The sequence below is a fragment of the Anopheles bellator genome, chromosome X (genome assembly GCF_943735745.2).
Source record: "Anopheles bellator chromosome X, idAnoBellAS_SP24_06.2, whole genome shotgun sequence".
Taxonomy (NCBI): Eukaryota; Metazoa; Arthropoda; class Insecta; order Diptera; family Culicidae; genus Anopheles; species Anopheles bellator.
In genome coordinates, this window is record NC_071287.1 from 1,952,803 (window position 1) to 1,968,851 (window position 16,049).

The following is a 16,049-nucleotide window of genomic DNA, read 5'->3' on the forward strand; positions in this document are numbered from 1 at the left end:
CGGTGTGACCAGCACGGAGTGCTCCACCATGAGCTGTGATCCCAATGCTCCTACTCCTTGTAAACGTCACCATGACGTTACGGTGAGGTAACGCTTCATAACGCCAATCGATCAAAACGCGGGTCAAGTCAGCTGTCAACCGACACCCGAGCGCCACCCCTTTGATCGCCCCCCTCACCCCCCCACCATCCTCCACCATTGAACCTTCGGCGGCCTTCGATTGGTAGAAACCAAAACAACGACCACCGAAAAAAAAGTCGAACAAAAAACGAACCATAAAATTTAAATAAATGCTACCCACCACCACTGAGCCTACCTACCCACCTTCTCTCCTCGATCGATCGTCACCTAGCAGCCGAATCGAAACGGAGCTCCTCACGCATTAACACACACACACACACCGTGAGCCGAAAAATGCCGACGTTAATTGCTTGTTACGCGGGCAGAGGCCGTGGCCGGACCTGGCGCGCTGACGCGCTGGCGCTAATTACTCCCGATTTGAGGTTTTCCCCCCACCCCTTGGTGTGACCCTTTTCTAAACCCAATTTCGGTTTTTGTTTCTACACTTCGATACCCCCCCCCACCCCCCGTCCGGTGGTGCCAAATTTGGTAGGAGGCGGTTGATTGAAGTAATTAACTTCGGGCAGGCGATGCACGAGAGAGAACGAGAGAGAGGGGGGGGGGGGGGGGGGAGGGGGGTAGGGACTCCATCATCGCCACCGCCCCTGGTGGGTCCCCCCCTCACCAAAGCCCGTGATTGTTTCGTCTTACGCGCACCGGAATTTATATGGTTCGATGAAAGGTTCGAAGAAAGGCGTTGATTTTGGGTGGCGATAGGGGGAAGGGGGTAACGTGTGGAGGTGACGGCCCCTCCCGCCCTTCTCCATCGGGGGGGGGCTTTCTCTGGGGTGCGTGGGGTGCAGCGGTTTGTGGCTCGATTTTGGGAGCTCCCGTGCGAAGAAATAAAACAATTCCGGAACTTTGGCCACCCGAGGGGTGTGAGGAGAGCTAAGGGGGTGGTATGTGCGAAAGGGTAAGAGATTTTGGTTTCCGGTTTCCTGCGCGGGTGGGGCTCGGTGCAAGCAACCGTAATCTCGGGTGATACCTCGGGAGCCCGGGACCGGAGAGATCAGCGCCACCTGGCGTCCCGAGATGGCGGCTAACGACCACCTTTAATTGGTGGTCGGTTGGGGGCCCGCGGGCCCATTTAATTACATTCAATTACGTGACGCACACAAGGGGGGGGTGCCGTCACCGTCACCGGCGACCCCCGGGTTTTCGTCGCGGTTCAAGGGCTTTTTCCGTTCCACTTCCGGTGCGTGCGTTGGGCGGCGGGAAGAAGAACGAAACACTCGGCATCTCGGCGAGGATTCGACGGGAGAGGCCCTCGGGGTTCCCATAATTGCCGCGCCCGGGTCGAAGAGTTGTGCCTTGTTTTTTGGTTTCAGTTTTCCAACCAACCAACCAACGTCCATTTTAACCCATTTTTGGCCCACTTCCGGTTTAGACTTCCGGCGCACTCCTAAGCTCGGTGGGTCACTCGGGCTCATTTGTAGGCGATTTTTTAATCAATAACCCAACACGAAAATCGAATCGAGCTCCCCACCCACCCCCTGCACCCCTTTCTTTCGATGACCCCGAAGGATACGCCGAGACCAATACGCGAACATTACGTTTCTCATCAATAGTTTATTTTCACGATAATGTTTGTTGCGCGCGCCAAACACCAACACCATCGCGCCTTCGCCCGAACTCCTGCTCTTTGTGTGTAGATGTGGGTGTGTGGGTGTGTTAATCCTGCGCATTCGTTATCTCTCCCCACTTAGATCCCCCAGCACGAGATCCTTGCGCGCTCCTAAATATTTTGTGTTTACCTTTGTTTTCTTTTTTGGTTGTTTGTTTGTTTGTCTAAATTTCTTTCTTGTCATCTCCGGTCTTCCGGCTCTCTCTCTCTATATTTCTCTTTTTTGTCTGTTTCTATTTGTTTCTGTTTGTTTATTTGTCCGTTTTGCTCGGGTGCTCGTGCTGGTCTCGGGGCTCGGGCTCACTGGTTTTGTGTTTGTTTGTTGCGCATGCGATTTGTTTTCTGTTCACTTTAATAGTTACCACCTATGTACAATTCCATAACTATCTAGAAAGCATGCATTTTCGCTGCGCGCTGATCTTTGATTCACTTCGCACATTTTCGCTTACTTTAGTAGTGCCCAGCGACGCATTCCTCTTCCTTTTCTTATGCTTCTTCTACTACTCCTACTACTATACTACTTCCTGTTCTTTTTCGCTTGTTTTGCAATGCAATCCGGTTCTTATCGGGGGGGATGCGTGTGTCTTTTCGATTTTTCCCGGCCCGTTGCTTTCAGTCATCCGCGTCTGTGGCGTGCGTGGTGTGTGTCGGTGCGCGAGTGGTTTTGTGTTTTATCTGCACTGGCGCGCATGTTTTCATCTCCGTCCGCTGCTTCTTCTCCTCTTCACCGTCGCACTCTTTGTTCCTTAACCGATAACGTTCAAGTATAGTTTACTGGGGGAGGGCGGGGGGGGAGGCCTACGAGCTATATCTGAAGTTGTATCTTCGCTTACATATTACATTTTTGCTGTGTGTTTTTATGTTTATTTGTAACGTCTGTCGCATTCGCGCTTCTCTCTCTCTCTCGCTCCGCTTCCTCCGCGCTCTCTGCTCTTTCGTCCTGTTCCCTTTTCTTTGCCTGCCGCCTGCCTTCGCGTCCGCTTTCTTGTTCTTTTCTGCCGGCCCCTGTTTTGTGTGTGCGCTCCTTCCCACGGTCCAGCACACGGTATTCCTGAACTTGCTGCCGGGTCTCGGGGTGTGTGTTTTTTTTTGTCTGTTTTCCCGTTCAGTTTTTTATCGAGCCGGTGGCTATCGGCTAAAATCTGCCTACCACCGTCGCCGCCACCGCCGCCACCCGAGGCATGTACACGCGCGCGCGTATGCTTATTTGCTATTAAAATATGTTGCAATACGAAATAAGAAAAACGCTCGCTCGCTCACTCGCTCACTGTTTTGCTTGGTTGAGGGGTAACAAAACTAAACTAACAACAGAACATTCTTCTCTCTCCCGGTCGCACGCTCTCACTCTCTCTCTCCCAAGTGTTGTAGGGTCGTTAGTGTGGTCCGTTTCGGAGTTCGTCTACGAGAGTCAGTTTAGGCCCATTGGTGGGCCAACTCCGGTCTTAATACTGTACAAAGGCCCCGTCTCCGGAATCCTCAGATTCGAGCAGTTTCGAGCAGTTTCGAGCAGTTTCGAGCAGATTCGAGCAGTTGGGCAAATCGATGCCCGTGCTCTCGGGGTCGCGAAAACCAATAGACGGTAGGCGGAGGTGACGGGAGAGCAACTCCACCCAACCAGACAACAACCACAACTGTTGTGGGTTTTTTTCATGCCGTTTACATTATTATCCTCCGAAAATGCAATTAGCATAAATTAAGATTATTGTTCATAAATTTTTACCTCATTTTTGCGCGCGGTGCACATTGTCACGGTGCGTCGCGTCGCGCAGCCGCGCTCTGGTCCGGCGCGCGTCCCCAAAACGGAAACGGCTAAAGCGTCGGCGTCGTCGTGGCAGAATTTATTGCCCAACTTATCTCTAGACAACCACCCGAAATTAACCACACATAACACCTCCTACGGCTGAACCGAGAGCGAGAGAGGAAGAAAGAGAGAGAGAGAGAGAGAGGGAGAGAAAGGGCCTTGGCGACCGCCAGGAGCGAGACCTTACTATTACTACACATTATTTACGAGTATTTGTTTTACGAGCCCTCTGGCGGCGCGGTGCGTTGGTGTGCGTGCGTCTCCCACCTCCCTCTCTCCCCACCCTGCCCCCTCCACGAGTGTCCCCCCCTTTCTTATCTTTGCACATATTTTGTACTTTTAAAAGGGATTACCTGCTGCTGCAGCTCGAGGCCTCGGTCCTGGCCTGGGCCTGGGAACAGCCGTTAAAAAAAATCGATGAGGACGGCCCTTCCCTCGGGTGGAACCTCTTCAGGTGTTGACAACCCGGCCGGCGACCCGATCCGAATACCTGTCTCTCTGATACCCCTCTGTCACTCTCCCCCCTCACCCTCTGTGTGCGTTCTCAGCGAGCGAGCAGCGATCGAGAAGGAAACCCGGGCTGGCCGTCCAGGTCCAGGTCCAGATTAGTCAGTCGGCGCGCGCGCTGGTGGGCTGCTCTCTGGTGTCGGCGGCGGTGGCGGCGGCGGCGGCGGCGGCGGGACACACGCAAACACACCTCAGACCTGAATGTTCTCCTCCTCGTCGTCACTGTCGTCGGGCGGGTTCGGGCTCTCCGAGCGGCCGGGCGGGCTGCCGGGGTTGAGCGTGGGGCTGGGCGATCGCCGGGCTTGACTACTTATACTAGACGCGTTGCTGCTGGCCAGCGACCCGCAGTGGTTCCCGCCGCCCCCACCGACGGTAGCACCACCACCACCGCCTCCTGCTCCACTGCCGGGGGTGCCGGCATCGCGGGCGGGCAGACCGCCGATACTCGCGCCGCCGCCGGTGCCGCCGGCTCCTGTCGCTTGGGCGGCGGCGGCTGCCGCCTGCTGCTGCTGCTGCTGGGCGCTGCTCGCCTGGTAGTAGCTGCTGAGCGTCGACAGCGAACTGGAGGCGGACAGGTGCGGGAAGGGCCCGCTCGGGCCGGGGATGGTGTTGAGCGTGCCGAGCCCGGGCACACCCGGGTAGATCCGGTAGGGCAGGGGTTTCTGAAGGGCGGCGGCGGCTGCCGCGTGCCGGTAGTACGCATCGACCGCGCTCTGCGGCGTCCCGGGTGGCCCGGACGGGGTCGGGTACGGCCAGCCTCCGATGTACGGGGGGCCCCCGTACAGCCGCTGGAACGCCGCGTAGTTGCCCGCCTCGGCCAGCAGCTCCAGCCCGACGGCGGTCTGCCGTTTCCACTTGGTTCTGCAACGAGAAAGGGTGGGCCATAAGTTCGAGTTGGTGAGCCCGGTGGGATGCGTGGTGGTCACTGTTTGACCTGCGTGCGTGTCTCGTACGGCCCTGGGCACCGGTGCCGTTAATTTGTATTCAGGGTTCACCCACCGAAGGGGGTGGGGTGGGAGGTGGGGAGGGCCATGCGGTAGGGGTACACCCTGATTAGGCGTCGAAGCTCACCCGACAGCCTGACTGAGCCTGACTGACTGACTGACCGCAGGCCCTTCCTATATGCACCGTTGCACCCACGGAGGTGGCGGTGGCCAGTGGCTACCCCTCGAAGAATTACCCCCCGCTGCCCCCTCCCGGACGGAGGGGGACGAAGACGAAGTTTTGTTGCGGTGTCCGGCCGCTCCGGGAATGAAAACCGAAAACATATCCCTTATTCTCCGGAGGGGAGGGGTGGGGGGAAGGTGGGGAAGGGCTTGCAGCAAGATTGACAGCTGAAGACACACATCAGGGGGGAGGGCTACTGGCCCACCCCGCCTCGCACTCCCCTCTCCCACCCGCACCCAACGGTGCGATGTGGCGTCAACGCTGTCCCGGGGGCTGCGAGCCAACACTCCGGTCCGACGGCTCCGACGGCTCCCTTAATGCGTGCACCCGCCTGTGTGTGTGTGCGTGTGTGTGTGTGCGCGTATGTGTGTGCGTTTGCAGGGTACCCCTGTCTAATTATTCTGGGAACCACTTTTGCACCGACCTTAATTGCTGCGGCGACCACCGACCGACCGCAGAGTCCGCGCAGAGTCCCCTGAGTCCGAGTTGCGGTGGTGTACCCCTCTCACTCACTCGCTCCCTCTCTGTGTGCGTGTGTGTCAAGAGCGGAAATGGACCGTGAAATGAAAACCCGTACGCACACCCGGGGCGCGTTGCAGCAGCAGCAGCAGCAGCAGCAGCAGCGAGCGTTATCGGTGTGGAGCAATCGAGCTCACGCAGCGGAGCCCCGGGCCGCCGCGCGCGGGGAACCACTTTGTCCGAGGGGTCCTGCGGGCGGGGGGAGCACCTCCGAAAGCGCTTGTACCGGCTTGTAGCTGCGCTAAACGGTTGAATTATGAAAATATGTTCACCCCTCCCGGGAGGCACCGTTCGCCCGTGTAGAGGTTGCTAGGTCCGCAGGTGAACCCCTCTGATCTCTTATCTGCATCGAAAGTTCTTGAAACGTCAGGTCGGTCCGGCGGTGCACCACTGCCAAGGCCGGGGACTCGGACACGACTGCCCGGGCCGTAACACCCGGAGTTGACACTCGATCGCTCGGCTCTAGACCCCAGGGTTCTAACGGCCACACGGCACTAAACGCTACCCCGTACTCCCTTGTGTATGTCAGACTTTCCGGACGACGTATCGGAGAAGTCTGGAACTGTATAATCTCCACACCACAGTGGAAATTGTGTCAACGGCCAATCTATCAATCGAAGAAACCGATCGGATCGGGCAACAATGGAAAAAGGATCAACGTGCGCACCGAAGTTACGGAACCGGGCGGAAAGGTAATCGATCCTATATCTGCTTTCTCCTGCCCCTTCTCCGGGACCCCTCGTCCTGTGGGTATCTTAATTCGAGAACGCGAGCGGATTACCTCCGGAGAAAGCCCGGGAAGAAGTCGGGTGTCAACAGAGTCAACAGTAATCTCTTGCGCTCTCGCTCACTCTCTCAGTCTCTCTCTCGAACCTTACTGTAGTGAGCGACACCAGGACCCCAAGACCATCAGCAGACCAAGTACCAAGTCCGTGGAGTCATCTGGGCTCCAAAAGGACAACGGTCCTCTGGCGCCCCAACTGGCATGTGTCACACGCCGGTTAATGGGCTAATCTCGACGGACGGGCCCCGAAGGGTCCCTTTCCACGGCACTTCTCTCTCTCTCTCTCTCTTCCTCGCTCACCGCTCCCTGCTCCCTTCCCCAAGGGGTGCTTAATTGCTTCCGGTGAAGATTAAAAGATCTCCCGCTCCCGCTCCCGAGAAGGCGAGAAGTGGAAGATTAATTAAAAAGTTATGATTGCGAAAATGTGCTTTTCGGTCCGGTCCGTGTTCGGTTCTATTTGTTGTTCGGGTGCAGGCTGAGACGGTTGTTGCTCTTTGCCGCTGCCCCTTTCTTCTTTGCTTCCTCCGGTTTCTTTGTCCGTTGTTCCGTTTTTTTTTCTTTCTCGTTCGTCTTTTTCCGTTTTTTTTTCGTTTCTTCTCCGTTTGCCTTCCTTTCTTCCCTTTCCCATTTGCAAGCGCTCCGGGGCCCCCTGTCTCTCTAGGGGTTCGGGTTTGTGTCTCCCCTCGTTCACCTTTTCTTTCGCCGTTTCGACGAGTTGTTCCGAGTTGTTCTTTTTTTTCTTATCTGCTGCTGCTGTTGCCTTCCTTCGCTCTGCCTGCTCTCTGGGTGTGCTCGGGTTCACGCGGCTCGCTGCTCGATATTTAGTGGTTTCACAGGGATACAGGGTGGCCCGGGAGGTAGGCGGAGAGGTCGGGTGGTGTAGGGTCTAACAAGAGAGAGGCACCAAATCGGAAGCGAACGACCGGCGCGCGCGCGCGCACCACACACCCGCCTGTCAGCAAATGCTTTGTTCGCGCGCGCTCCGAAACCGTTTTATTTGCTGGGCCGGGTTCATGTTCTTCTCTTTCCCTCTTACCCCCCTACCCCACCCACACCCCCCACCATTCCGCGCTGTTTCAATACTTGACGTTTTATGGCTTGCTACGGCACATTACTGTTAAACGTCGCTTCCGAAGTGTGCGGTGGCCCATTTTCTGGCCGGAATGTCCAGCCGGGTTCCTTAAGAACGTTTTCGGATGCTTCCCCACACTTCTTGCACCGCTTAGCGCCCTCTTTTCTGTCCGTTCCGTGCTGTTGTTTGGCTTCCGGATCCCTAAAGCCAGCGTGTCCCTCTTTCGCATGAAAAATCATGCTCCTTCGCCGCCGTCAAAAAGTGAAGAATTTGAGCTCTAGTTGCCGGGGCTCGTCGGACAGCTCGTCCCGATACACCAGCTTGTTCACGGCAGCAAGCCGCAGTTGTCTGTGGACCCGGGAGGAAACTTCCGAGAACTAAGGGGGGGCTCCTTAACTCGAAGAAGATCAACCAATCAGCCAGAGCCAAAGCCAGAGCCAGAGCCAGAGCTCTGGCAGAGATGTGGGGGGGGTGTGCAGGGCATAACATATCGCACGCGAGAGAGCTCGAAAGGCGTGTCCAACGCAGCTATCACCCACCGGCGGCGGCGGTGGGTGGCGGGAGGCGGCCTGGCCCGACAACAACAACGGGGACGTCGCCGTCGGCGGAACGAGCCAATCGGAGGGTGAGCCCCAAACCCGAGCCAATCAAGCGAAACCGACTCGAACGCCCGCTGCACTCGCCCCCCCCAAACCCACCCACTCGTCCACCCGCCCTCCCGCAGGTCGTGTGGGCGCAGCGAATCGGCGGACAGCAGCGCACAGCGCAAGCGCGAGGGAGCGAGCGAGCAATGGCACCGCCGCGCTGCCAGCACAGCGCCCGGGGGGGGTTTTGGGACACTTGTGGGTCCCAAGATTCCAAGACACATTCCCGAAGCAGGGCCCAGCTGCTCCGTCACTAATTACGCCCGTGCACGCCACACCAATTTGTGGTCCTCGCTCTCTGGAAGCGCACCTCGGGAACCGCGATAGGAACGGATCTCGACGGAGCTGGGAATGCTCGGTCCCAGGTCGCCGGTAGCCGGCTGTTGTGTGTGGTAATCCGTGACTGGATCTCGCACACATACAGGCCTGGCCGAGGAGCAGCGAGATAATGAGCGCACCGCCAGGCTGAGCCGTGTGGTACTTCATGCGGAATGCAGTGCAGACTTGCGTCATTGTTGTTGTTGTGGAAATCGAGGACCCGCTCAACTGACCAGCTCAACTGACAACTGCTACCGGCAAGTCCACGTCGTGACGTGCCGGCCAAGATGGCGGCCCCGCCTAGCCGGCCAATGTGATGTTGTGGAGCGATGTAAATGAGCGGTACTCGGGGTACAGGCTCAGCTCGGTAAGGTTCTGGAAAAACGTTTATGAGCACCCCGCCTGTTCCGCCCACGCCCGGGACGGCGGTTTTTGCAATGGTAATAAGGCAATTGCGTGTTGCGAATCGTATCCTGAGCCCCCCCACTGGATATGTCTGGACGGCCCGGGCCCGGGCGCTTCGTTAGCGCAGCAGAAAATGGCCGAACTCCCCGCCGGGTGGCGCGGACTGCAATTTAGCGGTGTTGCTGGGGCTGTGTTTTGCTAACAGCCTCGCTTCTCGCTTCGTTTCGCGGTCGTTCGCTCGTGATTTACAAATCGTGCCAAAACGGTTCCGTCACCGGCCGCCACCGGCCGCCACCGACCGCCACCGGCCGCTGGTCGGCAATTAGGTGAGGCAGTTGAGTTTGTACGGTGCCGTGCTGCAATTAATGTGGCTCCGTGCAGCCGTCATGCAGCGGCCAGTTACCGTGAGAACTCCCCGCTGGGGCCCCGACGGTCGGCACTCCGGTCTTCTACCGACTCGGCGGACGCTAATTAGTAGCGCCCCACCTCGGTCCGGAGCGCTGGATCTGCGATCACTACGAGGATCGCTTTCCGAGTGGCGCGGCGTGCAATCAGCCGTAACCGGTACGCTGATACGTGTCCGGGCGACCTGATAGCCGCGTACCCTGATGCGCCCGACTGGACCTTCGATCTGGCTGGCTGCGCTGACATTTCAGCCGTGTGATCAAGCCAACCGCGGCGCCCGTTCTCACAGGGCCGTAGCGCGGTAACCTGAGACACAGGTTTCCTCCAGGTTTTAGCCGGTGCGCGAAAACCGAGACCTGCGCGAGACGTCGAGGACGCCGTGAAGGTGTTCCCAGCAAGCGAGCGCTCCTGGCGAGGCTTCCCATGGCCGATCGAATATCGGGTCGTGAAATTTCACACGCCCGCAGAAGCGTGAACGTCCAAATATTTGACCACGCCGATTCACCGTGCACGGACTCGGGCGTCACCTTGCCCCGGGGTGTGCTTCCGGTCCCTCCAGGCCAACGAATTGACGAGCGGCACCAATCGCTTCTGGATGCTCGCTCCCCCCGGTCACGGGTCGTTACTGGAGCGCGGGTCCTGCGCCACGAGCTACTCCCACGATCCCCACCGGGACCGGAACCGAGTCGGATAATTGGGTGAAACGAATCGCGCGGGCTCGCGTTGAGGAAGGGTGCTAAAAAATCAATTACCCCGAGCTGGAGAACGCGCTCGCTCACATCCGGTCTGCCATTCCGGGGTGCCACTTCCGCTACGTTCGATTCTTGGATCCCCACTTACTGATTAATTGATTTGGCACACCGGCTCACCCAGGCGCTCCCGGGTCGTCCGCTGTCAGCAGTCCGCTGTAATGGCCGCACCGGAACCGCACCGGGACAGGAGCTGGCGGTCGGGGACAAACCGTCGGGCCGACGATTGTGGTGCACCGATTTGGGTGTACCCGCCCCATGTTTGCTTTGGCTCGCTTTACTCGATCATCATCGTAATTGCCGGTGGCGCAGGCAAGAACGCACTGCATCGCCCCGGATCGCCGTCCGACGGCTGCCATTTAGTCGTTAATGCTGCAACGAGTCCCAGGGCCAGGGGTGATGTGATTGACTGACTACCAGTGCTTGCCCGGGAGCCAGGAACCTGAACAAATAGCAGATGGGGTGTCACGGAGAACCTGTCACAGGCAGGCCTGTCCGGCCGGCGGTTCGTGTCTCCTCGTGCGCGTGTTGTGTGTACTTTGTGCCGGCCGATCGATGGCCTCCCCATGTCATTATCGTGACTCGAGACGTCACCAATCCAATCCACGGGTCGCCGGAAGGCTGGCCAGGGCTGGCGGTCTCAACTGTTTGCCTTGCTCAACCGCCCACCTCGACGGAATCGGGACTCGTCAACGCCGACGGCTACATTATGTCGTCGGGCCGCATCGATGCATCAATCAATATAAATGCACCACAATCAACTCTGCGATGTGATGCGATGTTTGCGGTTTGCATTGCTCCCACCCCCGCTCGACCTCTCTCTCTACCCCCTCACATTCTGGTGCCCTGCTCTGCGTGAGGGCCTGTGACAATATCATTACTACCATCGAAACGCCCAGTCCCGGTGCGGGAAGCAATTTGTATTTTCGGTCCGGCGCTGAGCCGGATGGTCGGAACGGTGTGGGGTGGGGTGCTGGAAAACTGATGCTCCGCGATTGGCCGGCCTGCCTGCCTGAAATGGAAATTATGTCATTTCCGAATCCACTTGCCACTTGTTTGTGCACACACTAGCTGCGCTCTGTTTGATTTGTCCGCCTTATCGATTTCGGGTGCTTGGACCTACCAGCGCTCCAGCGGATGCTTGTTTCGTCCCGCTTTCGCTTCCTTCTTCCGTCGCCGAGTTCGCTTCTTCGCTCTTGTTACGCTCATTTACAATGGTGTGTTGACTTTTCTGGTGCGGATTTTTGCGACACGATTTGTTAGATTTTGGATACCATGTGCTCAGCTGTCAAATTGAGCCGGCCGTAAACGAAAACAAACAAAGTAAACATTGGGCACTCAGTGCACTCAGCTTCAGCAAACTGTCACAATCGATATCGCAGTTTTGGCAAAGTGTTTACTAACAACCGTCTCGTGCCTAGAAGCAAAAAAAACGCCTGATCCGTTTCCTAATCAAATCGGTGTGCCGGTTTATTGGTTCCGAATGCGAAAGAAGTCAACACGGCGTTCGCTGGTTCGCTGGTTCGGCGAGCTCAAAAAGGTAAATATTAACGATAAACAAAATGCTGTCAGGGAGCGCGCTGTGCTGTGAGTTAAGAGCAGAGCGCCGAACCGTCAACCGACCCACACTGAAAGCAACCAGAGCGATTGTAGACCATCGAAACAATAGCGCTGAAATAGCGCAAATGTTTGACCCAACACTTTGCATACCTTCGAATGAAGGTTCAATTCGAGCGAGTTTTGTTCATTTCATATCAAAAAGTCGGATCGAAATCGTAAAAGTAAGTGGCATTTGCGATACGACCTTCGCTGGCGGACCGTGCAGGACCGTGCCACAGTGCCGTCTATGCCCTAGTGGCACCAAGTTGTTCGTTGTGTGAACGTCTGGAATCCACTGGCGGACCGTTAACGAGGGCAGCCGCCCCGGGTAAGCACCAATTTGTCGTATGCAAATTTGACAAATTATTTCTCTCTCACGATCTCACCGCGCCCGTGCAACCGTGCCCTGTTCCGTGCCCGGGATCTGTGGTGGCGCCTGATGGGGTGGGTTTTCCACCGTCGCACGCGAATTTCCACCGCACCCACCTCCGGTGATCCGCTTCGTCGTGCACTCGCTCTCTCTCTCTCTCTCTCTCTGTGCGTTTGATGTTGATCGATTAATTTGTCGACTGCCAGAGTGGCCACCTCTACCGCCATGATTAATCGTTCTATAACCCCCGCCCCAAGCTCCCAGCGACCACCCTCCTGTGTCAATCCTGCTATGGACGCTGTCAAAAAATAAAACGAGGCCTGGGGCCTAACTCTGCCCGGTAACCCAGGGCCACAGGACTCGGGTGGATGTGTTTTCCCGGCACAGGACCAGGACCCAGCAGTGGACGAGACGAGCAATAAGATGAGAAAACGGGCGACGTGAAAGCAGCGAGAGCATCCTCCGCAGCAGCAGGATCGCACTCTCACTCCCTACGACCATCTCCGTGGAGGATCCTTTCGCTAACGTGCGTTTCCGGCGGTGCTCTCTCTCTCTCTCTCTCTGTGTGCTAATGTCTATTGTTCCCCTTTCGCGCGCGCAGCCAAAAAGTCGCGCCGGGGTCATAAATCGTGTGCCTTTTCCTGCATTTGCATTTGATTTATCGCTCGTCCCGTGCGCTCATCACTCTCTCTCCCTTGCTCCCTTGGCGATGGGTTTAATGACAATTATTGTTGTTGTCGCTATTGGTTGTTTTTCAGCGTTTTTTCGGAGCTGCCATTCCCATATCCCCATCCTGGCCGTGGACGTTTTTCATCCAAAGCTTCCTTCAAGTGAGCTGAATCGATGGTGGTGATGATACCTCATAGTAGAGCAAACCCTTCCGATCCCACCTAAAACTTTGGCCGAGAGCAACCGATTCGGAGTTCCTGGGCTTACCAAAGGTGTTTTACGGTGAGTAGTCTCCAAATGAAAGCAAACTCAAAATACAAACTTGTGTCGTTTTTAGTTGAAAAGCCAGTTGCCAGTGAAGCGCTATGATGGAGCCCTGTCAATTGACAGCTACTAAGCCCCGGTTTCACTACCTCCTTGCACGAGCACAGCACATAAAACGTAGCATATCTGGCAAGGTGTCGGCTGACGTGTCAACGATGATGATGATGATGATGCTGGCAACGATAACGCCAACAATTACAAGTACGTGACGTGTCACTTCCGCGTGCGCTGGCCCCGCAAGCTAACCCACCCCCCCGTTGCCCGTTATTGTTTGCTTTTGATTGCATGCAATTTATCGTTGTTGGGTGGCTCGCCCTCGAGTCTGGAGCCCGGGCGTGGTAATTAGGGAGGCTGATTAAAGGATGCACAATTCGGTTCGCGTTGTGTCGGGAAAGGAGCGTGTGACAATAACTGTGATGACTGTGAGGTTGGTGTGCCAGGTTATGCAAAGCAGGAAGAAGCTCGGCTCGGCTCGGCTGCAAACCACAACGCGTGTATGTAATCGGGGAAACGGAACCCGCACTCTAGCGATTCATCCCCTCTCCCCCCGGCCGACCCCTCCCCCACCCAGCAGGGCAAGCTGCTGCTGCTGCTGGCGGCTGTGGCGAGCATAAAGAAATTAACAGCCAAACTAATATGCATTTATTTATCTGCACGTTCGCGCTCGCGCGCGCGTTCATACAATTTGCATATAAACCATAAATTATGTTGCCCCGATGTCGGTTACCTTTGTGTTTGTGCGTGCGTAAGTGTGAACGCGCTCGTTCGCGCGTCCGCGGTTCGGGGTTAGATCGCGTTGCGGATGCTGCTGCCTCCGGTTTTACGGCCTCACTCGACCTCACCGATCCTCTCCCTCTCTCTCTCTCTCTCTCGCACAGACGAGCAGGGCATCATTTATTTGAACTTTAATGATCGAGTACGCGCGCGCGCGCGCGCACACGCACTCCAGACAATGCGCTCCTCAATGCGCCCTTGGCCGCAGGACGCATTCATCGTAATTCATTACCCATTACACCCGGGCTAACCCGGCCACAAACACACATGCACACGGCGGGCCATCGGGCCAATTTATTAATAGCCCAGTGCCACTTGAAGAAAGGAACATGAGAAAAAAAACGGGACGCCGGAGAACCCTCCCCAGGACCCTGCGAGGCGCCTGCGTGCCGACTCGGCCCGGGTGGTTCATTTTTCATCTTGTCATCGACCATCCTGGGACCCTGGGACCCGTCGGCGCCCGACCGACAGGACCTCCGACCATAGGCGCTAAAGGATGTCGGCGCGGGCTCGCTTGCGCTAGGATGCGCTAATTATTGCGATTAGAGACCCTGGCGGCGGCGGCGGCGGCGGTGGCACTCAAACGAGCGCTTGATTGACGAGCACCAGGGCACCAAGGACCTCCGACCAAGGCCAGACGCCCGCCCTCCGTCGGCGCTGCGACGATGACTCGGCAACGGGCCGAGTCGGCCTCCTGGTAGATGATGATGCCCGCCCGCTACAGAAATGTGGGAACAGCAGCTCCTTAACCGCCGCGTCCTTTACACCCCTTTTCAGGACCCCGCGGGGGGGGGGCTACGATTAGTCGGCATCTTTTGCTGCTCGCTCATTCGGGCCCCGCCTGCCGGATGCCGCCACGCCACCCCCCCCCACCCCATGGAGAAGTTCAATTAATTGGGTACCGATTTCCCTACCGCCTTGAACGGGCCGCGCCGCCTTCGCTATTTGTTCTCCTCATTTTCCACTTTCTTTCCACCGTCTCCTGTTGTGGTCTCATTGATTGTTTTTGGCCCTTTCCCTTGCCCTCCTATTTGTTTTTGTTCCGTTTCGCGTTTGTTTCGCGGTGTTTTTTTTTTTTTGGAGGGCATTTTGTTTGTTATTCGATCGGTTTCCGTTTCCCATGATTTTACCGAGAGCGTGTCCAGCTTCCGGCGAACGGGTTTGCTGGTTGTGCTTACCTTCGGTTTTGGTACCACGTTTTGACCTGGGTGTCGCTCAGCCCGAGCTTGTTCGCCAGCTCCATCCGGTCCTGCACGCTGAGATACTTTTGCCGCTCGAAGCTCTTCTCGAGCGTCTGCAGCTGGTGGTCGGTGAAGGCGGTCCGGGCCTTGCGCTGCTTTTTGCTCAACCCGGGCGTACCGCTCAGCCCGAGCCCGTTCTTGATGCTGTTGCCATCCTCGTCCTTGCCACCTGCGAGACAGAGAGAGAGAGCGAGAGAGAAACATTAGTCCGTGTAAGAGCTTCGGGAGAGGATTGTCAGGATTGCGAGCGATTATCGCGCCTAATAATAGGGATGTGTGCGTGCAGCTATCCGATCCCCAACAGGACTCCAGAATCAATTGATCAACAGCGCCAGCCCGAGGACCCGAAACGAAGTGGAGCGGGGCGAACTCGAGTCCCCGCCGCACAGCTGTCCTACTGTGTCCTTGGGCGGAACCACCACCACAACAGTCAGGCGTCAGTCTGCCAGGATAATAAGGGGCAGCCTGGGCTGGGTGCTGGGTAAAGTGGACAGTCATTTGATACGGAACAGGATACACGATACAGAGAGAGAGAGAGAGCGCACAGGATATCAAGGGAAGTTGTAATGAGACAGCAGTTTGCGCGGCGGCTTCGGGAACTCTCCTCGCGCGCTGACTCTCGTTATCTACGTCGCGCTCCGGACCCTCAACTCTCCGTTCCGCACTCCACTCCGTTCCGCACTCCCCAGGACCTCTCCGGAGGCGTTCCCCCGGGGCCGGGCCGCTCGGTCGCTTAATTATGCTTTTAAATATTTATAACAATAATAACAATCAGCCAGCCAGTCAAAGCGCGCGCCAGGAGGTAAGCGAGGCCCGCCGTTTCCTGCCACTGCTCCTGGCATCATTACAGCCCCCCCCCTGCACCCCTGCTGCTACCGTGCGGCTCGGCGTTGTGACGCGGAATTGTGACATTTAAAAATCTATTAGGCACCATTACGTCAGCAGATTTGCGGAGCC

General features: G+C 56.9%; 1 protein-coding gene across 1 annotated transcript in view; it reads right to left on the reverse strand.

Annotated features, from left to right (window-relative positions):
* Window positions 1–4,243: 4,243 nt before the first annotated feature.
* The window catches only part of LOC131213258 (homeobox protein B-H1-like), a 34,143-nt gene continuing 22,337 nt past the window's right edge, over window positions 4,244–16,049 (reverse strand). Inside the window, exons 3-4 of the mRNA XM_058207268.1 lie at window positions 15,030–15,261; window positions 4,244–4,913 (exon numbers count right to left, since the gene is read on the reverse strand). Of these exons, the coding sequence (XP_058063251.1) occupies window positions 4,244–4,913; window positions 15,030–15,261 (902 nt within the window). The remainder of the gene's footprint in view (window positions 4,914–15,029; window positions 15,262–16,049) is intronic.